The following is a 21,959-nucleotide window of genomic DNA, read 5'->3' as shown; positions in this document are numbered from 1 at the left end:
ACACGGTGGTTGTGTAGATGTCACTAGCAACACGGTGGTTGTGTAGATGTAACCAGCAACACGGTGGTTGTGTAGATGTAACTAGCAACACGGTGGTTGTGTAGATGTAACCAGCAACATGGTGGTCGTGTAGATGTAACCAGCAACACGGTGGTCGTGTAGATGTAACCAGCAACACAGTGGTCGTGTAGATGTAACCAGCAACACGGTGGTCGTGTAGATGTAACCAGCAACACGGTAGTTGTGTAGATGTAACCAGCAACACGGTGGTCGTGTAGATGTAACTAGCAACATGGTGGTCGTGTAGATGTAACCAGCAACACGGTGGTTGTGTAGATGTAGCCAGCAACACGGTGGTCGTGTAGATGTAACCAGCAACACGGTGGTCGTGTAGATGTAACCAGCAACACGGTAGTTGTGTAGATGTAACCAGCAACACGGTGGTTGTGTAGATGTAACCAGCAACACGGTGGTTGTGTAGATGTAACCAGCAACACGGTGGTCGTGTAGATGTAACTAGCAACACGGTGGTCGTGTAGATGTCACCAGCAACACGGTGGTCGTGTAGATGTAACCAGCAACACGGTGGTCGTGTAGATGTAACCAGCAACACAGTGGTCGTGTAGATGTAACCAGCAACACGGTGGTCGTGTAGATGTAACCAGCAACACGGTAGTTGTGTAGATGTAACCAGCAACACGGTGGTCGTGTAGATGTAACTAGCAACATGGTGGTCGTGTAGATGTAACCAGCAACACGGTGGTTGTGTAGATGTAGCCAGCAACACGGTGGTCGTGTAGATGTAACCAGCAACACGGTGGTCGTGTAGATGTAACCAGCAACACGGTAGTTGTGTAGATGTAACCAGCAACACGGTGGTTGTGTAGATGTAACCAGCAACACGGTGGTTGTGTAGATGTAACCAGCAACACGGTGGTCGTGTAGATGTAACTAGCAACATGGTGGTCGTGTAGATGTAACTAGCAACACGGTGGTCGTGTAGATGTAACTAGCAACACGGTGGTTGTGTAGCTGTAACCAGCAACACAGTGGTTGTGTAGATGTAACTAGCAACACGGTGGTCGTGTAGATGTCACCAGCAACACGGTGGTTGTGTAGATGTAACCAGCAACACGGTGGTCGTGTAGATGTCACCAGCAACACGGTGGTCGTGTAGATGTAACCAGCAACACGGTAGTTGTGTAGATGTAACCAGCAACACGGTGGTTGTGTAGATGTAACCAGCAACACGGTGGTTGTGTAGATGTAACCAGCAACACGGTGGTCGTGTAGATGTAACTAGCAACATGGTGGTCGTGTAGATGTAACTAGCAACACGGTGGTCGTGTAGATGTAACTAGCAACACGGTGGTTGTGTAGCTGTAACCAGCAACACAGTGGTTGTGTAGATGTAACTAGCAACACGGTGGTCGTGTAGATGTCACCAGCAACACGGTGGTTGTGTAGATGTAACCAGCAACACGGTGGTCGTGTAGATGTCACCAGCAACACGGTGGTCGTGTAGATGTAACCAGCAACACGGTGGTTGTGTAGATGTAACTAGCAACACGGTGGTCGTGTAGATGTAACTAGCAACACGGTGGTTGTGTAGATGTCACCAGCAACACGGTGGTTGTGTAGATGTAACCAGCAACACGGTGGTCGTGTAGATGTCACCAGCAATACGGTGGTCGTGTAGATGTCACCAGCAACACGGTGGTCGTGTAGATGTAACCAGCAACACGGTGGTTGTGTAGATGTAACTAGCAACACGGTGGTCGTGTAGATGTAACTAGCAACACGGTGGTTGTGTAGATGTAACTAGCAACACGGTGGTCGTGTAGATGTCACCGGCAACACGGTGGTCGTGTAGATGTAACCAGCAACACGGTGGTCGTGTAGATGTAACTAGCAACACGGTGGTTGTGTAGATGTCACCGGCAACACGGTGGTCGTGTAGATGTAACTAGTAACACGGTGGTCGTGTAGATGTAACCAGCAACACGGTGGTCGTGTAGATGTAACCAGCAACACGGTGGTCGTGTAGATGTCACCAGCAACACGGTGGTCGTGTAGATGTAGCTAGCAACACGGTGGTTGTGTAGATGTAACTAGCAACATGGTGGTCGTGTAGATGTAACTAGCAACACGGTGGTCGTGTAGATGTAACCAGCAACACGGTGGTCGTGTAGATGTCACCAGCAACACGGTGGTCGTGTAGATGTCACCAGCAACACGGTGGTCGTATAGATGTAACTAGCAACACGGTGGTCGTGTAGATGTAACTAGCAACACGGTGGTTGTGTAGATGTAACCAGCAACACGGTGGTCGTGTAGATGTAACCAGCAACACGGTAGTTGTGTAGATGTAACCAGCAACACGGTAGTTGTGTAGATGTAACCAGCAACACGGTGGTTGTGTAGATGTCACCAGCAACACGGTGGTTGTGTAGATGTCACCAGCAACACGGTGGTCGTGTAGATGTAACTAGCAACATGGTGGTCGTGTAGATGTCACCAGCAACACGGTGGTTGTGTAGATGTCACCAGCAACACGGTGGTCGTGTAGATGTCACCAGCAACATGGTGGTCGTGTAGATGTAACCAGCAACACGGTGGTTGTGTAGATGTAACCAGCAACACAGTGGTCGTGTAGATGTAACCAGCAACACGGTGGTCGTGTAGATGTCACCAGCAACACGGTGGTCGTGTAGATGTAACTAGCAACACGGTGGTCGTGTAGATGTAACTAGCAACACGGTGGTCGTGTAGATGTAACTAGCAACACGGTGGTCGTGTAGATGTAACTAGCAACACGGTGGTCGTGTAGATGTAACTAGCAACACGGTGGTCGTGTAGATGTAACTAGCAACACGGTGGTTGTGTAGATGTAACCAGCAACACGGTGGTTGTGTAGATGTAACCGGCAACACGGTGGTCATGTAGATGTAACCGGCACCATGGTGGTCCTATAGATGTTACCGGTTCCATGGCGGTCGTATATATGCAGCCAATTAGTAAAGGTTTGTCACGTAAACAAAACGTTGCAATTCGTTAATAGTTCAGCACATTTGGACTCACACTACTGGTAATGTGCAGATGTAATCAGATTACTGGTCACGTGCAGGTGGAATTGGAATGCTGGAAATGGCCCGGGAGGTGGAGGGGAGGAGAAAAGACAAGGGCAGAGGAGGAAAGACAAAGGCAGAAAGACAATGGCAGAGGAGGAAAGACAAAGGCAGAAAGACAATAGCAGAGGAGGAAAGACAAAGGCAGAAAGACAATGACAGGATGAAAGACAAAGGCAGAAAGACAAAGGCAGAGGAAAGACAATGGCAGATCCTCATGGTGGCGGCCGTGGTGGTGCCGTGTGGGTTCATACTGTCGGTGTTTCCTTTGCAGAGCCACTGGCGAGCCCGGCCAAGTCGTCCTCAGAAATAGACCCCACTGGTGAGGAGGCACAGATGCTGGCGCCTACACACACACACCGACACACACAACAACAACCGCCATTCGCCATTAACTGGCGGTGACGTCATCACGGTGCCTGTCCCATGTGCACGTTGAGGCCACGCGAAGTGTCCAACGCCAACTGGCAGGTCACGGGAGAGACCCAGGTGCCATGGGTCGACTGGCTGATGCGCACCACCTGTGGTCCTTATTGTGCCAACTTTTAGTCACCCGGCACTCCACTCGTTGTTGTGAGCGTCCCTCCTCTGCCCTCCATTGTTGCTGGAGAGCGACTGCCTTCAACTGCGTCCTTCCTGAGCCTCCTCCACAGAGGCCGATCTTGACACCGCTGGTACCAGTCATCAGCAAGTCCACTCAGCTCCACATCCTCCCGTACCATATCACTCCATCTTTTCTCTAGCCCATGTTGCGCCCATTTAGCCCCCTCTATCCAGAAAAAACAAAAGCTGATTATGCATGCGGTGGCTGGGCGTGCGGCCTACATGACCCTGCCAACGCAGCCTTGCCTGCCAGGGGAGCTCACCGATGGGACTTCGTCCAGATCTTTTAAGGATTTGTGAGCTCTTCACACAATCCAGCTTGGTTAAACCCAGGATGAATCGTAGGCAGGCCAGCCTAAGTGTTTCTAACCAGTGAAGATGTTCCATTAGGGGGGTCCATGTTTCACAAGCATAGAGAAGGGAGGGCATGACCATGGCCAAGGAGACCCAAAACTTTGTGTGGAGCAATAGACTAGGTAACTTCCAGACAGCATTATGCAGCCGATGAAAAGACTGATTCGGAGTGAGACCTGTGCTGTCAAATCGGAGCCAGTCATGAGCACACTGCCCAGGTATGAAAAACTCTCCACTCTCTCCACAACTGCTCCATCACCAATGGGGAGTTGTGGGGGTGGAGTTCCTTAGCTTTGGTGGTGCTGATGGTAAGGCCCCACCTCTTAGTGGCATGCTCCAGGTTCGCCTCCAACTCCTCCTCTGAGTGAGCAGCAATCACCAGATCATCGGCATACATAACGTGGTTGACCAATAGGGAGCCATCCGTTGACCGTACCCAGGCATTGATCAGCCTCCCATTGTGTCTGTACCAGATGGAAATTCCTCCAGTACAGCCATCGAAGGCTTCACGAATACGTGGTGGAATTCATATTATTTGGTTCTTTCGGTAAAGTCATGTAGATGAAAAATAAAAAATAATAATAATAAAAATAATGAAATGAAAATATGATAATTGTTTTTTTACCCTTTTATCTGGCAACAAAACTGACACCTTTTTTACAAGGAGTCATGTTTACATTGACTACAATACCTGCGGTCGGAACGCAAACAAAAAACAACAACTCTGATAATGTATGCACTGTCCTTGAAATTGATTGGTCCACACCCGAGACAGCTTTCTTTAGAGCCTCGTCTCACATGGTGTTGGACCAGAAGACGCCAAAAGGTGCACAACTCAAAGGCAATGCACCATCAGAGTATGAGAGCTCGGGGTAAGCATTTACACCATTGGAAACCTCATTTGCCAGTAACAAAATATGATAATTGTTTTTTTACCCTTTTATCTGGCAACAAAACTGACACCTTTTTACAAGGAGTCATGTTTACATTGACCACAATACCTGCGGTCAGAACGCAAACAAAAAACAACAACTCTGATAATGTATGTGGCACTGTCCTTGAAATTGATTGGTCCACACCCGAGACAGCTTTCTTTAGAGCCTCGTCTCACATGGTGTTGGACCAGAAGACGCCAAAAGGCGCACAACTCAAAGGCAATGCACCATCAGAGTATGAGAGCTCGGGGTAAGCATTTACACCCTTGGAAACCTCATTTGCCAGTAACAAAATATGAGACAGCTTTCTAAAGAAAGCTTTCTAAAGAAAGCTGTCTCTTTCTAAAGAAAGCTGTCTCGGGTGTGGACCAATCAATTTCATGGACAGTGCATACATTATCAGAGTTGTTTTTTGTTTGCGTTCCGACCGCAGGTATTGTGGTAAATGTAAACATGACTCCTTGTAAAAAAGGTGTCAGTTTTGTTGCCAGATAAAAGGGTAAAAAAACAATTATATTTTGTTACTGGCAAATGAGGTTTCCAATGGTGAAAATTAAAATAACTAAATAAATCACGACGTTTCGGGTGCAACACAAGCGTCCGTCATCAGGTGGGAAAGCATGGTCTGCTGCTGATGCAGACTGTTTTTAAAAGGTTTGAAATGGGTGTAGCCCAAGGGTCACAAAGAAGTGGCTGGGTCTAGTGATGTTAATGTCAGAAATTAGCATGTCACTGGGTATGGAAGTGGCTATGTTAATGTGAGAAATTAGTATGATGTTAATGAGGAATTAGCATGTAACTGGGCATGGAAGTGGCTATGTTAATGTGAGAGATTAGCATGAAATACCAGCTGACATTGGCAGGTAGGGTGGAAACATCACAGTCAGTTAAGACTTTACCTGGTTAATAATGTCCTTCCAATGATTGCTCAGATTGTACCCATCATCTCGGTTGAAGTTGTGTCTATGTGTGTATATCTGGATGGCTTCATGGACAAATCTTTGGTGGTATCCAGACGGCTTGCAGAGTACTTTGGTGTCGGAGAAAACAATATCATGAGACCCTGCTTCCTTTCACGGACAAGTCCACCTCAGCTGTACTTAGCTCACTTGGATTCTCTAATCAAGGACATCTCACTGTCTCCAGATGATTTGCTTGTCAGTTTCGATGTAGTCTCTCTGTTCACCAATGTACCTGTATCTGACACCATTGCAATTATTGAAGAGTTTGTCCAACAAGAACTGAATCCAGATGTACCAACACATACTTCACCTGGAATGGTACATTCTACAAACAAAATGAGTGTACCCCAATGGGTTCTCCCTTATCTCCAGTGGTAGCGAATGTTTTCATGGAGAAATTTGAGACAGATGCCATCCGGACATCCACCCTATGTTCTCCCTTGTGGAAGAGATACGTGGATGACACGTTTGTCATCTGGCCACATGGCCTGCCAGCAATGAACCAATTTCTCAACCACATCAATTCCATACACCCATCTATCAAATTCACCATGAAAGTGGAAAAGGATGGCAAGCTGCCATTCCTGGATGTTTTGATCGAGAAGAGATTTGATGGCTCGTTGGGACATTCGGTCTACAGGAAAGCTACCCACACGGATGCCTATCTAAAGCCTGACTCCCACCACCATCCAGCCCAGAAGAATTCCCTCATCAAAACACTACACCATAGGGCCCGTTGCATCTCCGACCAGCACCACCTAGCCAGTGAACTGGAGCACGTTACCCAAGCTCTCAGGATGAACGGATACTCGGACCGTACAATCCGCAAAGCTGTCTCACCAGCCATGCAGAGACAACCTTCTGAGGATCCAACCAAAACCATCACTTTACTGTACATAGCAAGGGTTACCAAAAATCTTAAACACACAAGATCCAGGTTCGTTTCAACACAGTACACAAAATCCGTGATTTAATCCCATCTGTAAAGGATGTGATTCCTGACATCCAATACCCTGGTGTCTACAAACTAAGTTGTGGTTGCAGCAGCAGTTACATTGGGGAAACGAAACGACATGTCTCGGACCGCGTTCGTGAACACAAGGCAGATCTGAAACATGGTAGGCCCAATACCTCTGCCGTTGCCGATCATTGTTTTAACGCTGTGGGCTCACACGAAATAGATTTTTCCAAGACGGAGGTACTCTGCAAACCTACCTTCAGAGATTTGTTCATGAAGCCATCCAGATATATAAACACAGACACAATTTCAACCGAGAAGATGGGTACTAACTGAGCAATCATTGGAAGGACGTTATTAACCAGGTAAAGTCTTAACTGACTGTTATGTTTCCATCCAACCTGCCTATGTCAGCTGTTATTTCCGACTGTGTCTCTCTATGTCTCTCTCTTAGATCTCTCATGCTCACATGTCCTTTTGATTGCACTCTCATGCTCACATGCTCTTTGCATTGCACTCTCATGCCTTTGGCTTGCACTCTCATGCTCACATGTCCTTTGGATTGCACTCTCATGCCCACATGCCCTTTGCATTGCACCCGTTGGGTTGCACTCATGCCTTTGTATTGCACCACTCTCCTATCTTACAGTGACATGCTAATTTCTCACATTAACATTACTAGCCCCGGCCACTTCTTTATGACCCTTGGGCTACAGCCATTTAAAACCTTTTAAATCAGTCTGCCTTAGCAGCAGACCATGCTTTCCCACCTGATGACAGATGCTTGTGTTGCGCCCGAAACGTGATTTATTTTATTTTATACCTACGTGACTTTACCGAAAGAACCAAAGAGTAAGGAATCTTACTCTTTCAGATGGGATCAGATCACAAATTTTACGTACTGTGTTAAATCGGACCTGGATCTTGTGTTTGTTCATGATTTTGGAAATCTTTTTGGTTACCCCTGCTATGTATGGCAGGGTGATGGTTTTGATTGGATCCTCAGATGGCTCCTTCCTCAAGGTTGGGGTGATGACTTTTCAGATTGTGTAGTCAGAATATCCATTCACCTTGAGAGCTTGGTGTACGTGTTTGAGTTCACTGGTTAGGTGTTCATGGTCGGAGATACATTGAGCTCTTATGGTGTAGCGTTTTGATGAGGGAATTCTTCTGGGATGGTGGTGGGAATCAGGTTTTAGGTAGGTGTCAGTATGGGTTACTTTCCTGTAGACAGAATGGTTCATTGAGCCATCTGGTCTTTTTTATTAGGACATCCAGGAAAGGTAGCATGCCATCCTTTTCTACTTCCATGGTGAATTTGATTGCTGGGTGAATGGAATTGATGTTGTTGACACATGGCCGGTCGGCCATGTGGCCAGATGACAAACGTGTCATCCACGTATCTCTTCCACAAGGATGGGCGTAGAGTGGATGCCTGGATGGCGCCCATCTCAAACTTTTTCCATGAAAATATTGGCTAAAACCGGAGATAAGGGAGAACCCATTTGGGTGCCGTCAGTTTGTAGAATGTTCCATTCCAGGTGAAGTATTTATTGGTGAGGCAGTGTCTCACCAGGGCCGGTACATCAGCATTCAATCCTCGTGGACCAACACGGATTGAAGAATCCTTGTTGGACCAACAAGGAGACGTCATAGACGCCTGTCCCCCGGGGCCTGCGGCACAAGCTTAGATTTTTTTCCCCACGTGGTTTAATGGTACTTAGATTGAAGGTGGAGGGGTGACCAGCCCCTCGCACCCGTCCAGAGCCCCCTTTGGCCGCTGCGGTGACTACAAATGCCATGAGGGGATTGGCCAATTGAAATTGGTCCTTCCCCCCCCCCCCATGGCACTGGTCACCACAGCATTACCATCCGGCACCACGGAGGCGGTAGGGAGTTGTTTGTGCTGAACAAACACACACTGACGCACAGATACACGCTTACACGTGGCCAGCCGCCCTCTCGTGTGCTCTCCCCCTCCCCGCCTCACCTTGTCCTTCGTTCCAGACCTCCCGGACTCGTTGCGCCGCGGCTCTGCCTCTGCCACAGCGGTGGGCGCCCTCGCCCTCTCTGCCTGCGCCTCCCTCGCCCTCGCCTGGGTCTGCCGGCGACGGCGGCGGCGGCTCGGGGCGCCGGGGGGCTGCCCCCCGCCGCGCTGGTTGCCCTCGCTACCGTGGGGGGGAGGCGGCGGCGGCGGCCGAGGCGGGGGGGGGGTCGCGGTGACCGCCCGGGTGGACGAAGGCAGCTCGTTTGAGAACGCCCTTTACGGCGCCCACTCGGACGACGCCGACACCAACGCCCTCGTTCAGGACGTGGAAGAGCAGTGACTGTGGAGGGGGGGGGCGGGAGTGGCGGTGGGTCGGGGGGGGGGGAGTGGGGGAGTGGGCACGGGAGAATTTGTACAAAGGGACCCCCCCTCCCTCCTGACAACGGGCATGGGGGGGGGGGGACCCCAGTTGGGTTTAAGGGTCACGGAGAAGCCGCTGGCGTCGTCGTCGTCGTTTTGATCCGATTGTTGCCGGAGGTCGCGGCTACGTTTCTGATGCTTTCTCGCACCAAGCAAAAACAAACACACCGTGCAGAAATATCCCTGGAAGAGAATCAGGAATGTCGGCGCTCCCAAGCGTGCACGGCAAGGAGGCTGTCCTTGCCCCCCGCACCTTCCGATTTGCCCGGTTGGCTACGCACGGCGCGAAAGAAGTTCAACGTACATCTCGGCCTTGCCTCAACCACCAACACAAGATATTTCGCCAAGGCTGTGCCGATCGCAAGCGGCGGGAAGGCATGGCTGCCGTGCAGTCGTCTCGGCCTTGTCTAGACCACCAGCTCGTAGAGAGACGAACGTGCGGCTGCATTATCGTTTCGGAACACGCGAATCGGGGCCCCAGAATTATTTTTGTCGGCCCGCGAACTGAAAACGGCCGTCGATTGAGAGTTTACCGCGCACGCACACCCAATTTAAGATAATTGCACTCGTTTTAAACACTAATCTGCGACAAGCGTTTAATTTGTTGAAAATTCCCGAACTACGATCGGAGCGTCGGTCCCACTGGGGGCGTTGGGGTTAGAGTGTCAGCTGTAAATTTCCGCGTGACGATATCAGCCACTTCATCGCGCTATCAGGTCGCTCCTGAAAGAGAGCTACATAGCTCAGTTGGGCCTTACCTGGTACATTAAAATAAACGTTGCTTTTATTTTTACGCAGGAAGTCATTCCGAATTCCTGGATTTCTTTTAATTCCTTACTGCCTGGACCTTGTCCTGATGATATTCCACGGTGTCCTCATGGTTGATCTACACCGTGGAGCGTTTCGTCTCGACCCGCGCCTCGCACAGCCAACAGCCGATCACGGGAATCGGAGCATCGTAATTTTATTATCCCCCCCCCATCGCATTAATTGTCGCTAATTACTTGAGTCGGTTAACCCCCCCCCCCACCACCTTGTGCACTACCTACACGCCGGCTTGCGCCGTTTGTGATAAATAAAACATGAGATTGCGGAGTTTTAAAAGGTCTTGCGTTTGTGGAAGAGTGGTGAGCGGTTCTGGAAGAGTGGTGAGCGGTTCTGGAGCGAGCGTTTTTTATTATTTCAGGTTCTGGCAGTCTTGGTCAAAGGGGCACCTCCCCCCATCCCACTCCATCCCATCCCACACCATCTCACCCCATCCCACCCCACCCCATCTCACCCCACTCCACTCCCCACGACTGGGCCCCACAACAGGGCCCCACGACTGGGCCCACGACAGGGCCCCACGACAGGCCCCACGACGGGCCCCACGACTGGGCCCCACGATAGGGCCCCACGACAGGCCCCACGACAGGGCCCCACGACTGGGCCCCACGACTGGGCCCACGACAGGGCCCCACGACAGCGGGTAAGAAACGCACGGAGCGACGACACGGGCTGCCCGTGGTGGTACGATGTCACGGGATAGGTGGGGGGGGCTGCGCGTGGTGCTTTGGGGGTGACGTCGCGCACCGCCAAAGTTTACCGGGGCAGGGGGGCGGCCGCGCCGATCGCCGGTCACGCTGGCGATTTAGAATGACCACTCGCGGGGGGGTGGGGGGGGGGGCGACAGAAGGAGATGTTAGCTTTTTTGCGTTTTATTAACTTAAGGTGAAAATGGCGTCGTGTCGAGCTCACAAGACGAAAGTGGAAGACCGCGCGAGGGTTTGTGGGGCTCGCCACCTGTGTGCGACGGGGGTTTGAAGGCGCGCGGCACGCTGGGTGACTTGTCACGAAGCCTCCCGCTTGCGCCGCGGTGCAGCCGCTGCCGGCGAAGCTGCTTCGCGAACTGAGTGTGGCGCGGAAACATCGAGCCGATCGACGCCGCTGGGTTGGGGCGGGGGGGGGGTAGTGGAAGTGGGGTTGGGAGGGGGGTGAGGGGGAGGAGATGAACACGACTCCGGCGTCGCCCCCCCCCACTCCGTTGATCGCCCCGGCAACTCGGAGCGCATCGCGCTACTGTGGTCGAGCCTCGGGGCCCCCGACCCCTCCCAAGCGGTGGCAGCTGTTCCTGCGCCTCATAGCCGGGACTATGAGGTTTGTGGGTTGGTCACTGAGCGCCACCGGCGCCCTCCAGCACCGCGCTCTGCACCGCGGCCAGCTGCTCCGTCACCCTGCGGAGCTCCTCACGCAACGAGCCCAGCGAGACGCCCGCCGGCTCCACCTCTCCCTCGTCGTCGCCGTCACCGCCGTCGCCGGCGTCGCCGCCGTCGCCGGCGTCGCCGGGCGAGCGTCCTTCTCCCCGTGCGGCGGAGGTGGCGGCCGCCGCCTCGGCAATTCTCGCCTCGAGCTCGCCGGCGAGCCTCTCCTCGGACCGCGCGACCGCGTCGCCGACCAGCTCCCGCAGGCGGTCGGCGGCGCCGGCGCTCTCCGCCGCCGCGCGCCAACGCTCCTCCGCCGCGTGCACGCGCTCCACCGCGTCGCCCACGGCCGCCCGCAGCTCCTCAACCTCGGCCGCCACCTCGGCGGCGCCGCCGCCGCCGCCGTCCTCCCGGCCCCGCGCCTCCTCCAGGCCGGCGAGGCGCCCCTCGAGGCGGCCCAGCCGCTCGCTCGCGGCCTCCCCCTCCCCGCTCTCCGCCGCCCTCTCCTCGAGCGCCGTCACGGCCTCGGCCACCTCGCCGAGCCGCCCCTCGTGGTCCTCCGCGGTCCGCCGGAGGCCGTCGACGTCGCGCCGCGCGCCGTCCAGGGCGGCCTCGGTGCGCCCGCGGGCCTCCTCCCAGCGCTGCGCGGCGGCGTCCAGCGCGGCGCGGAGGGCGCCGAGCTCCCGCGACGCCTCCGCGTCCCTCCCCCGCCGCTCCTCGGCCGCCGCGGCCACCTGCGAGGAAAGGCGCTCCGCCAGCGCCCGCCGCTCCGCCGCGCCCTCGCCCGTCGCCGACTCGAGCCGCTCGAGGCGCTCGACGCCGGCCTGCTGGGTGCGCCGCAGCGACTCCAGGCCGCCCGACAGCTCCTCCAGGCGAGGCCGCAGCCCTGCGGGCGGTGGGACGCGCGGGGGGACCACGGGTAAACGACCTCGACCTTCCACGCGCGGCCGTGAGGAGCCGTGCCAGCAGAAGGCGGCGGTGGCGGCGGGGGCACAGCGGCAAAGCGCCCGCTAATATCCATCCGTTCCATCTGCACGGGGATGGAGCGTTACGCCCTCACGAGCACGCGTGGCTCTGCTTTATGAGCTCCGGTTTCCTCTTCCCGTGGCGCGTGACCACTCGGTATTAATGAATCTACGAGAGCGAGGGGACATTAAACTATCAAAGATCGACTTATAAGTCAGGGGGCAGGCGAGTGAGCAAGCGAGCGAGCAGGTGGGTGAGTGAGCGAGTCTGTGGGTGAGTGAGTGAGCGGGCAGGCGGGTGAGTGAGTATGCGGGTGAGTGAGTGTGCGGGTGAGTGAGTGTGCGGGCAGGCAGGTTAGTGAGCGAGCGAGTGTGCGGGTGAGTGAGCGGGCAGGTGGATGAGTGAGTGAGCGGGTGGGCGGGCTTGTGGGTGAGCAGGTGAGAAAGCAAGCGAGTGAGTGGGTGAGTGAGTGAGAGAGTGAGCCGGGCGTGTGAGTGAGCAGGTGGGTGAGTGAGTGAACTGGTCAGTGTGCGGGTGAATGAGTGAGTGGGTGGGCGAGCGAGTAGTGGGTGAGTGAGAAAGTGAGCGAGTCAGTGGGTGAGAGAGTAAGAGTGAGCGGGCAAGTGAACGAGCGGGTGGGCAGGCAAGTGAGCAAGCGGGTGAGCGAGTAAGAAAGCGAGTGAGCGGTAGAGCGAGCGGGCGGGTGAGTGAGCGAGTGGGTCAGTGGCCGAGCGAGTCGGCAAATGGGCGAGCGAGTAAAAAAGCGAGTGAGCGGTAGAGCGAGCGGGTGATGGAGCGAGCGAGTGAGCGGGTGAGTGAGCAAGCGGCTGAGCGAGCGAGCGGGTCAGTGGCCGAGCGAGTCGGCAAGCGGGCGAGCGAGTGAGAAAGCGAGCGAGCGGGCATGGTTCTGACCGTCGTCCCGCGCAGTGACTCCTTCGACGAGCTCCTCCACGGCGAGCAGCCTCCGGAGCGCGTCGCTCGTCTCCGCGTCGACGCGCTCCCGCCAGGAGGCCGCGGCCGCGACCTCCCGCCGGAGCTCCTCCCGCCGGAGCTGCTCCTGCCCGAGCTCCCGCGCGAAGGCCGCGATGTCGACCGCCAGGCGGCGCTCGAGCGACGCGAGGGAGTCGCTCGCGGCGCCGTCGGCCGCGTCGAGCCGCGCCGCCGCCTCGTCCAGGTCGCGCCGCGTCCCCTCCGCGGACACGCGCAGCGGCTCCAGCTGGGGAGGCAGGGCGGGGAGACACGGGCGGAGGGAGACTGATTAACTCATTGCGAACGGTAATATCGGCCGTGAAAGTCTGCGTGCGGGAAAAAAACCAAATGTGATTTGCGGTAACAGCGCCGTGGCGACCTTCGATATCGTGCCACATCGCGGGGAGCCTGCACGCCGCAGAATTAACCAGGGCGGCCTGCCGGGTTCCAGCCGCGCACCTCTGCAACGAGCGGCTCGCCAGCGTGAGAGCGGGGTGCCACTCCCCTTCGCGTGCCGCGCCGGCCTTCGCGGCACTCGCTCCCCACAGCCTGCCGAGGCTACACGGGGGAACTTTGTCTTTGTGTGCCACCTCGCGAGCGTGGGGCTCAGCGCTGCGCCCGCTGCACCCCGAACCCGGGCAGTCGGAGTGCGGATCCAAAGGCCACGACTGACCGCCAATGACGGTGAATGGCTTGAAGTGGCATTGGGGCCTCCCGCCTAGGTCGACTCAGCCTCAAAACGAGTACCCGGTACGGGTGGGGGGTGTCGTGGGGGTAGTGGGGGGTGGTCGGTGTGGGGGGGTGTGGTGAGTTTGGTGGGTTTGGTGGGTGTGGGGGGTGTGGGGGATGTGGTGGGGGGTGTGGTGGGGGTGTGGGGGGTGTGGTGGGTGGTGTGGTGGGTTTGGTGGGGGGTGTGGTGGGTTTGGTGGGTGTGGGGGGTGTGGGGGGGTGTGGTGGGTATGGTGGGGGGTGTGGTGGGGTGTGGTGGGTTTGGTGGGTGTGGGGGGTGTGGGGGGGTGTGGTGGGTATGGTGGGGGGTGTGGTGGGGTGTGGTGGGTTTGGTGGGTGTGGTGGGGGGTGTGGGGGGGTGTGGTGGGTATGGTGGGGGGTGTGGTGGGTTTGGTGGGTGTGGGGGGTGTGGGGGGGTGTGGTGGGTATGGTGGGGGGTGTGGTGGGGTGTGGTGGGTTTGGTGGGGGGTGTGGTGGGTTTGGTGGGTGTGGGGGGTGTGGGGGGGTGTGGTGGGTATGGTGGGGGGTGTGGTGGGGTGTGGTGGGTTTGGTGGGTGTGGTGGGGGGTGTGGGGGGATGTGGTGGGTATGGTGGGGGGTGTGGTGGGGTGTGGGAGGTTTGGTGGGTGTGGTGGGGGGTGTGGGGGTGTGGGGGGGTGTGGGGGTGTGGTGGGGGGCGTGGGAGGTTTGGTGGGTGTGGTGGGGGGTGTGGGGGTGTGGGGGGGTGTGGGGGTGTGGTGGGGGGCGTGGGAGGTTTGGTGGGTGTGGTGGAGGGTGTGGGGGGTGTGGTGGGTGTGGTGGGGGGGTTTGGTGGGTGTGGTGGGGGGGTTTGGTGGGTGTGGTGGGGGGGTTTGGTGGGTGTGGTGGGGGGGTTTGGTGGGTGTGGTGGGGGGTGTGGTGGGGGGTGTGGTGGGTGTGGTGGGGGGGTTTGGTGGGTGTGGTGGGGGGGTTTGGTGGGTGTGGTGGGGGGGTTTGGTGGGTGTGGTGGGGGGGTTTGGTGGGTGTGGTGGGGGGTGTGGTGGGGGGTGTGGTGGGTGTGGTGGGGGGGTTTGGTGGGTGTGGTGGGGGGTGTGGTGGGGGGTGTGGGGGTGTGGTGGGTGGTAGGGGTTTGGTGGGTGTGGTGGGTGGTAGGGTGTGTGGGGGTGTGGTGGGGGGTGTGGGGGGGGTTTGGTGGGTGTGGTGGGGGTGTGGTGGGTGTGTGGTGGGTGGTAGGGTGTGGTGGGGGGTGTGGGGGGGGTGTGGTGGGCACCCCACAGGGGGCAGCTGTGCCCACACGTGACCGGTGAGGAGTTGCCACGTCCACACACGCGGGTCACGTGGGCGGTGGGGTGGGGGGGGAGAGACCCCCCCCCCCTCTGCCACAACGCCCCCAAGGCGCCTCACGTTCGCTTAACTCGTCACGTGGCTGGAAACTTCACGAGCAGCACGCAGCTCGATCGTGAAGTCGCCGACGTTACGCCAACGCCGGCACGTGGTTGGAAGCATTCGGCCAACGTTGCACGACCGTTGCACCAACGTTGGGCCAACGTTCGGCCAACGTTCGACTACGGCTTGAACGTTGGTAACGTTGCGCCCAGGTTGGCAAGGGTGGTCGGAACCATTAGACCAACGTTGCACCAACGTTCGAATGTGGTTTGAACGTTGGCCTAACGTTACGCCAAAGTTGGTTCTTAACACGTTCAATATTTACGGGGGGGCGAGGCCCATTCAGCCAGCAGTGGAGAGGCCAAGGCTCTCGCTGCACGGTGAAATTAATTGCACATCCTCGCAGATAGTCACGTGCAGGTCGTGGGTCGAAGTCATATCCCGTTCAAATGGGCACTCGTGAGCGTGTGGTGGAAATGCCACGTTCCTGTGACCGGGGCGAGTATATCCACAGGACAACCGGCTGTTGGCTTCCACGCACTCATGTTTGATCGACCACGCAGAAGGGGATGATGATGATGTGCCGTGTCAACCCCCACCCCGAAAATCCACGATTTGACCTCGAAACTGGGTTGTTGATTTTTATTTAAAGCTTTCGTGACTGCAGGAAATTCATATTCTTGGTTCCTTCGGTAAAGTCACCACGTAGAAGGGAAACAATATTGGTTATTGTTTTATATTTTTATTATTTTATTGTTTCCCTTCTACGTGACTTTACCGAAAGAACCAAGAATATGGGTTGTTGATGTTGCGACGGAGGTAATTTTAGCGTCAGAGGAGCGCCGTGTGTCAATGTTGAATGAATGTGGCACCAAGTCACCGTCACTGTGTTCTTTGCGTCTTGCGGTAAAGTCACGTTGGTAGGTTCAAAGAAAAAAAATAACAAAAATTTCGACGTTTCGATCACAACACAAGCGAACGTCATCCATCGACGTGACTTTGCCGAAAGACCCAAAGAATATTAATTTCTGCAGTCACGAAAGCTTTAAGTCAAGATTTGACCGTCACTACCCATCGAGTCATACCAGGCTAGGTGCACGACGAGACCTAACACACACACAGTGGTGACATCACCACAGCGCTTGTGCCAGGCTAGGTGCACGACGAGACCTTGCACACACACAGTGGTGACATCACCACAGCGCTTGTGCCAGGCTAGGTGCACGACGAGTCCTGACACACACACAGTGGTGACATCACCACAGCGCTTGTGCCAGGCTAGGTGCACGACGAGTCCTGACACACACACAGTGGTGACATCACCACAGCGCTTGTGCCAGGCTAGGTGCACGACGAGTCCTGATACACACACACAGTGGTGACATCACCACAGCGCTTGTGCCAGGCTAGGTGCAACTTTTCCTCCCGTCACACAAAGACAAAGATTCACCTCCCCCCCCTCCCCCCGTATAGGCTTAACAGACTGTTGGGGGCAAGTGCTCCCTCCCTCACCTGGGCTCACCACCTCCCTCCCTCCCTCACCCTCCTGGCTCACCACCCTCACCTGGGCTCACCACCTCCCTGACTCACCACCTCCCTCTCTCCCTCACCCTCCTGGCTCACCACCTCCCTCCCTCACCACCACCTCTCTCCCTCACCTGGTTCACCACCTCCCTCACCCTCCCTCTCACCACCTTCCTCCCTCACCACCACCTCTCTCTCTCACCTGGTTCACCACCTCCCTCACCCTCCGCGCCAACTCGACGCTCGCGTCCGCCGCTCTCTGCGCCGTCTCGCGCGCCTCCCCCACGCGTGCCCAGGCGATGTAGAGATGCGCCCCGAGCACGACCCCGAGCACGACCCCGAGCAGCAGCAGCAGCCAGGTCACCCGGCCGCCGGTCGGCTTGGCCACGTCGCCCGCAGCGGTGGCGGTGGTGGTGGTCCCGACTCTTCCTCCTGCACCGCCAGCCCCGGGACCTCCTCTTTGTCTCACCACGGCCATGACGATGGCGACGAGGAGGGACGGATTGACGGTGGTGGGTTACGGAGGACACTCTGTGAGCTTGAGGAGGAGGAGGAGAAGGTCAGCTCCCGCTTAGTCTCTGCGAGCTGGGGGGTTTTGTAATGGAAGTTCGGCTCGGGAGAAGTGTGGCCCATATGCGCCACGTCCCCGCCTCCCCCTCCTCCTCCTCCCGCCGCCCCCGCTGCCCCCTCCCTCCCTCCCCTTCCTTCCTTCCCTCCCCTCCTGCTCCCTAAAAAACTACCGAAGCGGGCGGTGGTGCGATGGGGGGGGGGGGCGAGCAAAGCGGCGCAGCCGCTGCGATTTTAATGGCTCCGTTTTGGGAGTGGTTGGTACGGAGGGAGGGGGGAGCTCGAGTCGAGAAGAGCTTCCTCTGTCCCCCATTCCCATAAAACTCACTCATCCCCTGCCCCTCCTCCTCCTCCTGCTCCTGCTCCTCCACTTACTGACAGCCGGGCATGGGCGCCACACTCTAGGACTGACGCTCCGGAGGCAGGGGCGGAGCCAGGATTTCAGACCGGGGTGACATTCAACAAATGTTAAGTTCAAGAATGATTAAGAGAGAGTCAGGCTGTTGAACTTAGACGCCATCGGTTGGCGGACACGCTCTGACAATGCAGTTGCACGGAGTTCGCCAGACCGAGTGTCGTACACTTGCAGAATGTCACCCCCCCCCTGTCACCCCCCCTGGCTCCGCCCCTGTCCGGAGGGCTTGATCACAGTTGAGTTTTTGTGTTTGGGGGAGTTTGAGGGAGGGTCCCACTGGCTTCTCGCTCTGCGTGGTAGCCGCTCCCTCGCCTTTCTACTCGATCCTTACCACGGCAGCAGCAGCAGCAGCGATACGGTTCAGGAGCTCGGTGTGCCAATGTCGAGGTCTCGCTGCTGCTGCTGCTGCTGCGACGAGAGGCCTTCAGCAGCAGAGAGAGTTTCGTGTCCGCTCTTCCTCCTCCTGCATTGAAGGAGCGCTGACGACAGCGTGGTCCAGATGTCTTGTGACTCCCAATGAATTGAACACGTATTTTTAGTTTCCCCGTTGCCTATTCATTTCTGTTTTAAGTAAACCTTTACTTTCAAACGCACACATCAAAGTTTTAAACAGTAAAATGGGGAGGGGGGGTCACAAGACATCTGGACCACCCTGGTGGGTCCGTGGTTGCTGCCACCACGGCACCACCGAGGGGGCTTCTCGCGCAGGGCCCTACGGCTGCCCCAAGCGAGGCGAGGGCACGGGGCAGCGATGCAGCGTGGAGGTTGGACGGCGACATCGGAGGCACGTGGGGAGTCCAGCCTCGCTGTGGGTCTCGCTTCCGCCTCTTCCCCCATCTCATCCTCACCCCCTCCTATTACACCTCCTGCTACCCCAATCTAACCTTTCCACCACCTCCTCCTCATCTCCTCCTCTTCCACCTCCTCAACCATCGCCTCCTCTTCCACCACCTCCTCCCCGTCTCCTCCTCTTCCACCTCCTCCACCTCCCCGTCTCCTCCTCTTCCACCTCCTCCTCATCTATTCCTCTTCCACCTCCTCAACCATCTCCTCCTCTTCCACCTGCACCTCCCCGTCTCCTCCTCTTCCACCTCCTCCTCAACCATCTCCTCCTCTTCCACCTGCACCTCCCCGTCTCCTCCTCTTCCACCTCCACCTCCCCCCATCTAATCTCTTCCACCTCCTCTCCGTCTCCTCCTCTTCCACCTCCACCTCCCCGTCTTCTCCTCTTCCACCTCCTCCTACCCTCGTCTCCCCTTGGGGGGGTATCAGCAGCTTCTGGTGCACCGATGCACTTATTCAGTAACACGTGACACCTGATGCTTCGTTAACAGTGTTGCACAAACAACAACAACAAATACATCAACACGCTCCATGTCAACAACAACAACAACGACGTGTGTGTATGTATGACCTTTCAGCAAAAACAATAATGGGTGACGTTTTGGGGCCAATGCCTCTTCATCACAGTGCTCTGCAGAAGGGACTGCAACCGAAACGTCATCTATGACATTTAATTGTTTCAAGGCCATGCCCACGGTGCGTCTATGGGTCTCCTCTGCGTCCACGTGTCTCCTCTGTGCGAGTCTGTGTGTCTCCTCTGTGCGAGTCCGTGTGTCTCCTCTGTGTCTGTGTGTCTCCTCTGTGCGAGTATGTGTGTCTCCTCTGTGTCTGTGTGTCTCCTCTGTGTCTGTGTGTCTCCTCTGTCTCCGTGTGTCTCCTCTGTGCGAGTCCGCGTGTTTCCTCTGTGCGAGTCTGTGTGTCTCCTCTGTGCGAGTCTGTGTGTCTCCTCTGTGCGAGTCTGTGTGTCTCCTCTGTGCGAGTCTGTGGGTCTCCTCTGTGCGAGTCTGTGTGTCTCCTCTGCGTCCGTGTGTCTCCTTTGTGTCCGTGTGTCTCCTCTGTGCGAGTCTGTGGGTTTCCTCTGTGCGAGTCTGTGTGTCTCCTCTGTGCGAGTCTGTGTGTTTCCTCTGCGTCCGTGTGTCTCCTCTGTGCGAGTCTGTGTGTCTCCTCTGTGCGAGTCTGTGTGTCTCCTCTGTGTCCGTGTGTCTCCTTTGTGCGAGTCTGTGTGTCTCCTCTGTGCGAGTCTGTGTGTCTCCTCTGTGTCCGTGTGTCTCCTCTGTGCGAGTCTGTGGGTCTCCTCTGTGCGAGTCTGTGTGTCTCCTCTGCGTCCGTGTGTCTCCTCTGTGTCCGTGTGTCTCCTCTGTGCGAGTCTGTGGGTCTCCTCTGTGCGAGTCTGTGTGTCTCCTCTGTGCGAGTCTGTGTTTCCTCTGCGTCCGTGTGTCTCCTCTGTGCGAGTCTGTGTGTCTCCTCTGTGCGAGTCTGTGTGTCTCCTCTGTGTCCGTGTGTCTCCTCTGTGCGAGTCTGTGTGTCTCCTCTGTGCGAGTCTGTGTGTCTCCTCTGTGCGAGTCTGTGTGTCTCCTCTGTGCGAGTCTGTGTGTCTCCTCTGTGTCCGTGTGTCTCCTCTGTGCGAGTCTGTGGGTCTCCTCTGCGTCCGTGTGTCTCCTCTGTGCGAGTCTGTGTGTCTCCTCTGTGCGAGTCTGTGTGTCTCCTCTGTGCGAGTATGTGTGTCTCCTCTGCGTCCGTGTGTCTCCTCTGTGCGAGTCTGTGTGTCTTCTCTGTGCAAGTCTGTGCGTCTCCTCTGTGCGAGTCTGTGTGTCTCCTCTGTGCGAGTCTGTGTGTCTCCTCTGTGCGAGTCTGTGTGTCTCCTCTGTGCGAGTCTGTGTGTCTCCTCTGTGCGAGTCTGTGTGTCTCCTCTGTGCGAGTATGTGTGTCTCCTCTGCGTCCGTGTGTCTCCTCTGTGCGAGTCTGTGTGTCTTCTCTGTGCAAGTCTGTGTGTCTCCTCTGTGCGAGTCTGTGTGTCTCCTCTGTGCGAGTCTGTGTGTCTCCTCTGTGCGAGTCTGTGTGTCTCCTCTGTGCGAGTCTGTGTGTCTCCTCTGTGCGAGTCTGTGTGTCTCCTCTGTGCGAGTCTGTGTGTCTCTGTGGGATCCTATCGGGCCCCACAGAACGGTGTTGTGAGTCTATGGCCAGAAGGTGGAAGGCGAACGTCAGGCCAGGTCGTGGATGTCGCTGCGTGTCTCTATCAGTGCAGCAGCTGCGTGTCTGTCTTGTGCAGCAGCTGTGTCTCTCTTGTGCAGCAGCTGCGTGTCTGTCTCGTGCAGCAGCTGTGTCTCTCTTGTGCAGCAGCTGCGTGTCTCTCTTGTGCAGCAGTTGCGTGTCTCTCTAGTGCAGCAGCTGCGTGTCTCTCTAGGGCAGCAGCTGCGTGTCTGTCTTGTGCAGCAGCTGCGTGTCTGTCTTGTGCAGCAGCTGCGTGTCTGTCTTGTGCAGCAGCTGCGTGTCTCTCTTGTGCAGCAGCTGCGTGTCTGTCTTGTGCAGCAGCTGCGTGTCTCTTTTGTGCAGCAGCTGCGTGTCTATCTTGTGCAGCAGCTGCGTGTCTCTCTTGTGCAGCAGCTGTGTGTCTCTCTTGTGCAGCAGCTGTGTCTCTCTTGTGCAGCAGCTGCATCTCTCTAGTGCAGCAGCTGCGTGTCTCTTTAGTGCAGCAGCTGCGTCTCTCTAGTGCAGCAGCTGTGTCTATCTAGTGCAGCAGCTGTCTCTTGTGCAGCAGCTGTGTCTCTCTAGTGCAGCAGCTGTGTATCTCTAGTGCAGCAGCTGCGTGTCTCTCTTGTGAAGCAGCTGCGTATCTCTCTAGTGCAGCAGCTGCGTGTCTCTCTAGTGCAGCAGCTGCGTGTCTCTCTTGTGCAGCAGCTGCGTGTCTCTCGTGTGCAGCAGCTGCGTGTCTTTCTTGTGCAGCAGCTGTGTCTCTCTAGTGCAGCAGCTGCGTGTCTCTAGTGCAGCAGCTGCGTCTCTCTAGTGTGGCAGCTGTGTCTCTCAAGCACAGCAGCTGCGTCTCTCGAGCACAGCA

At 56.3% G+C, this 21,959-nt stretch overlaps 3 protein-coding genes across 3 annotated transcripts in view; 2 read left to right on the top strand and 1 right to left on the bottom strand.

Moving 5' to 3' along the window:
- LOC116954690 (macrophage mannose receptor 1-like) overlaps positions 1–9,270 on the top strand; it is a 90,069-nt gene extending 80,799 nt beyond the window's left edge. Inside the window, exons 22-23 of the mRNA XM_076052418.1 lie at positions 3,403–3,450; positions 8,948–9,270. Of these exons, the coding sequence (XP_075908533.1) occupies positions 3,403–3,450; positions 8,948–9,267 (368 nt within the window). The 3' untranslated portion in view covers positions 9,268–9,270. The remainder of the gene's footprint in view (positions 1–3,402; positions 3,451–8,947) is intronic.
- Positions 9,271–11,028: 1,758 nt separating this feature from the next.
- Positions 11,029–17,756, bottom strand: LOC116954720 (uncharacterized). Its single transcript, XM_032975462.2, has 3 exons — positions 17,282–17,756; positions 13,406–13,709; positions 11,029–12,413 (listed from the first exon to the last, which is right to left on the bottom strand). The coding sequence occupies exons 1-3, from the start codon at positions 17,555–17,557 to the stop codon at positions 11,497–11,499; spliced, it is 1,497 nt and encodes a 498-aa protein (XP_032831353.2). The 5' UTR covers positions 17,558–17,756; the 3' UTR covers positions 11,029–11,496.
- The window catches only part of LOC116954748 (cytochrome c), a 29,544-nt gene continuing 21,710 nt past the window's right edge, over positions 14,126–21,959 (top strand). Inside the window, exon 1 of the mRNA XM_032975520.2 lies at positions 14,126–14,212. Within this exon, the coding sequence (XP_032831411.2) occupies positions 14,141–14,212 (72 nt within the window). The 5' untranslated portion in view covers positions 14,126–14,140. The remainder of the gene's footprint in view (positions 14,213–21,959) is intronic.

This window comes from Petromyzon marinus, chromosome 56 (genome assembly GCF_048934315.1).
Source record: "Petromyzon marinus isolate PM22_M1 ecotype Great Lakes invasive population chromosome 56, UKy_Petmar_22M1.pri1.0, whole genome shotgun sequence".
Lineage (NCBI taxonomy): Eukaryota > Metazoa > Chordata > Hyperoartia > Petromyzontiformes > Petromyzontidae > Petromyzon > Petromyzon marinus.
Note: the sequence above shows the minus strand (reverse complement) of the source record. Positions and strands in the feature narration are given on the sequence as shown.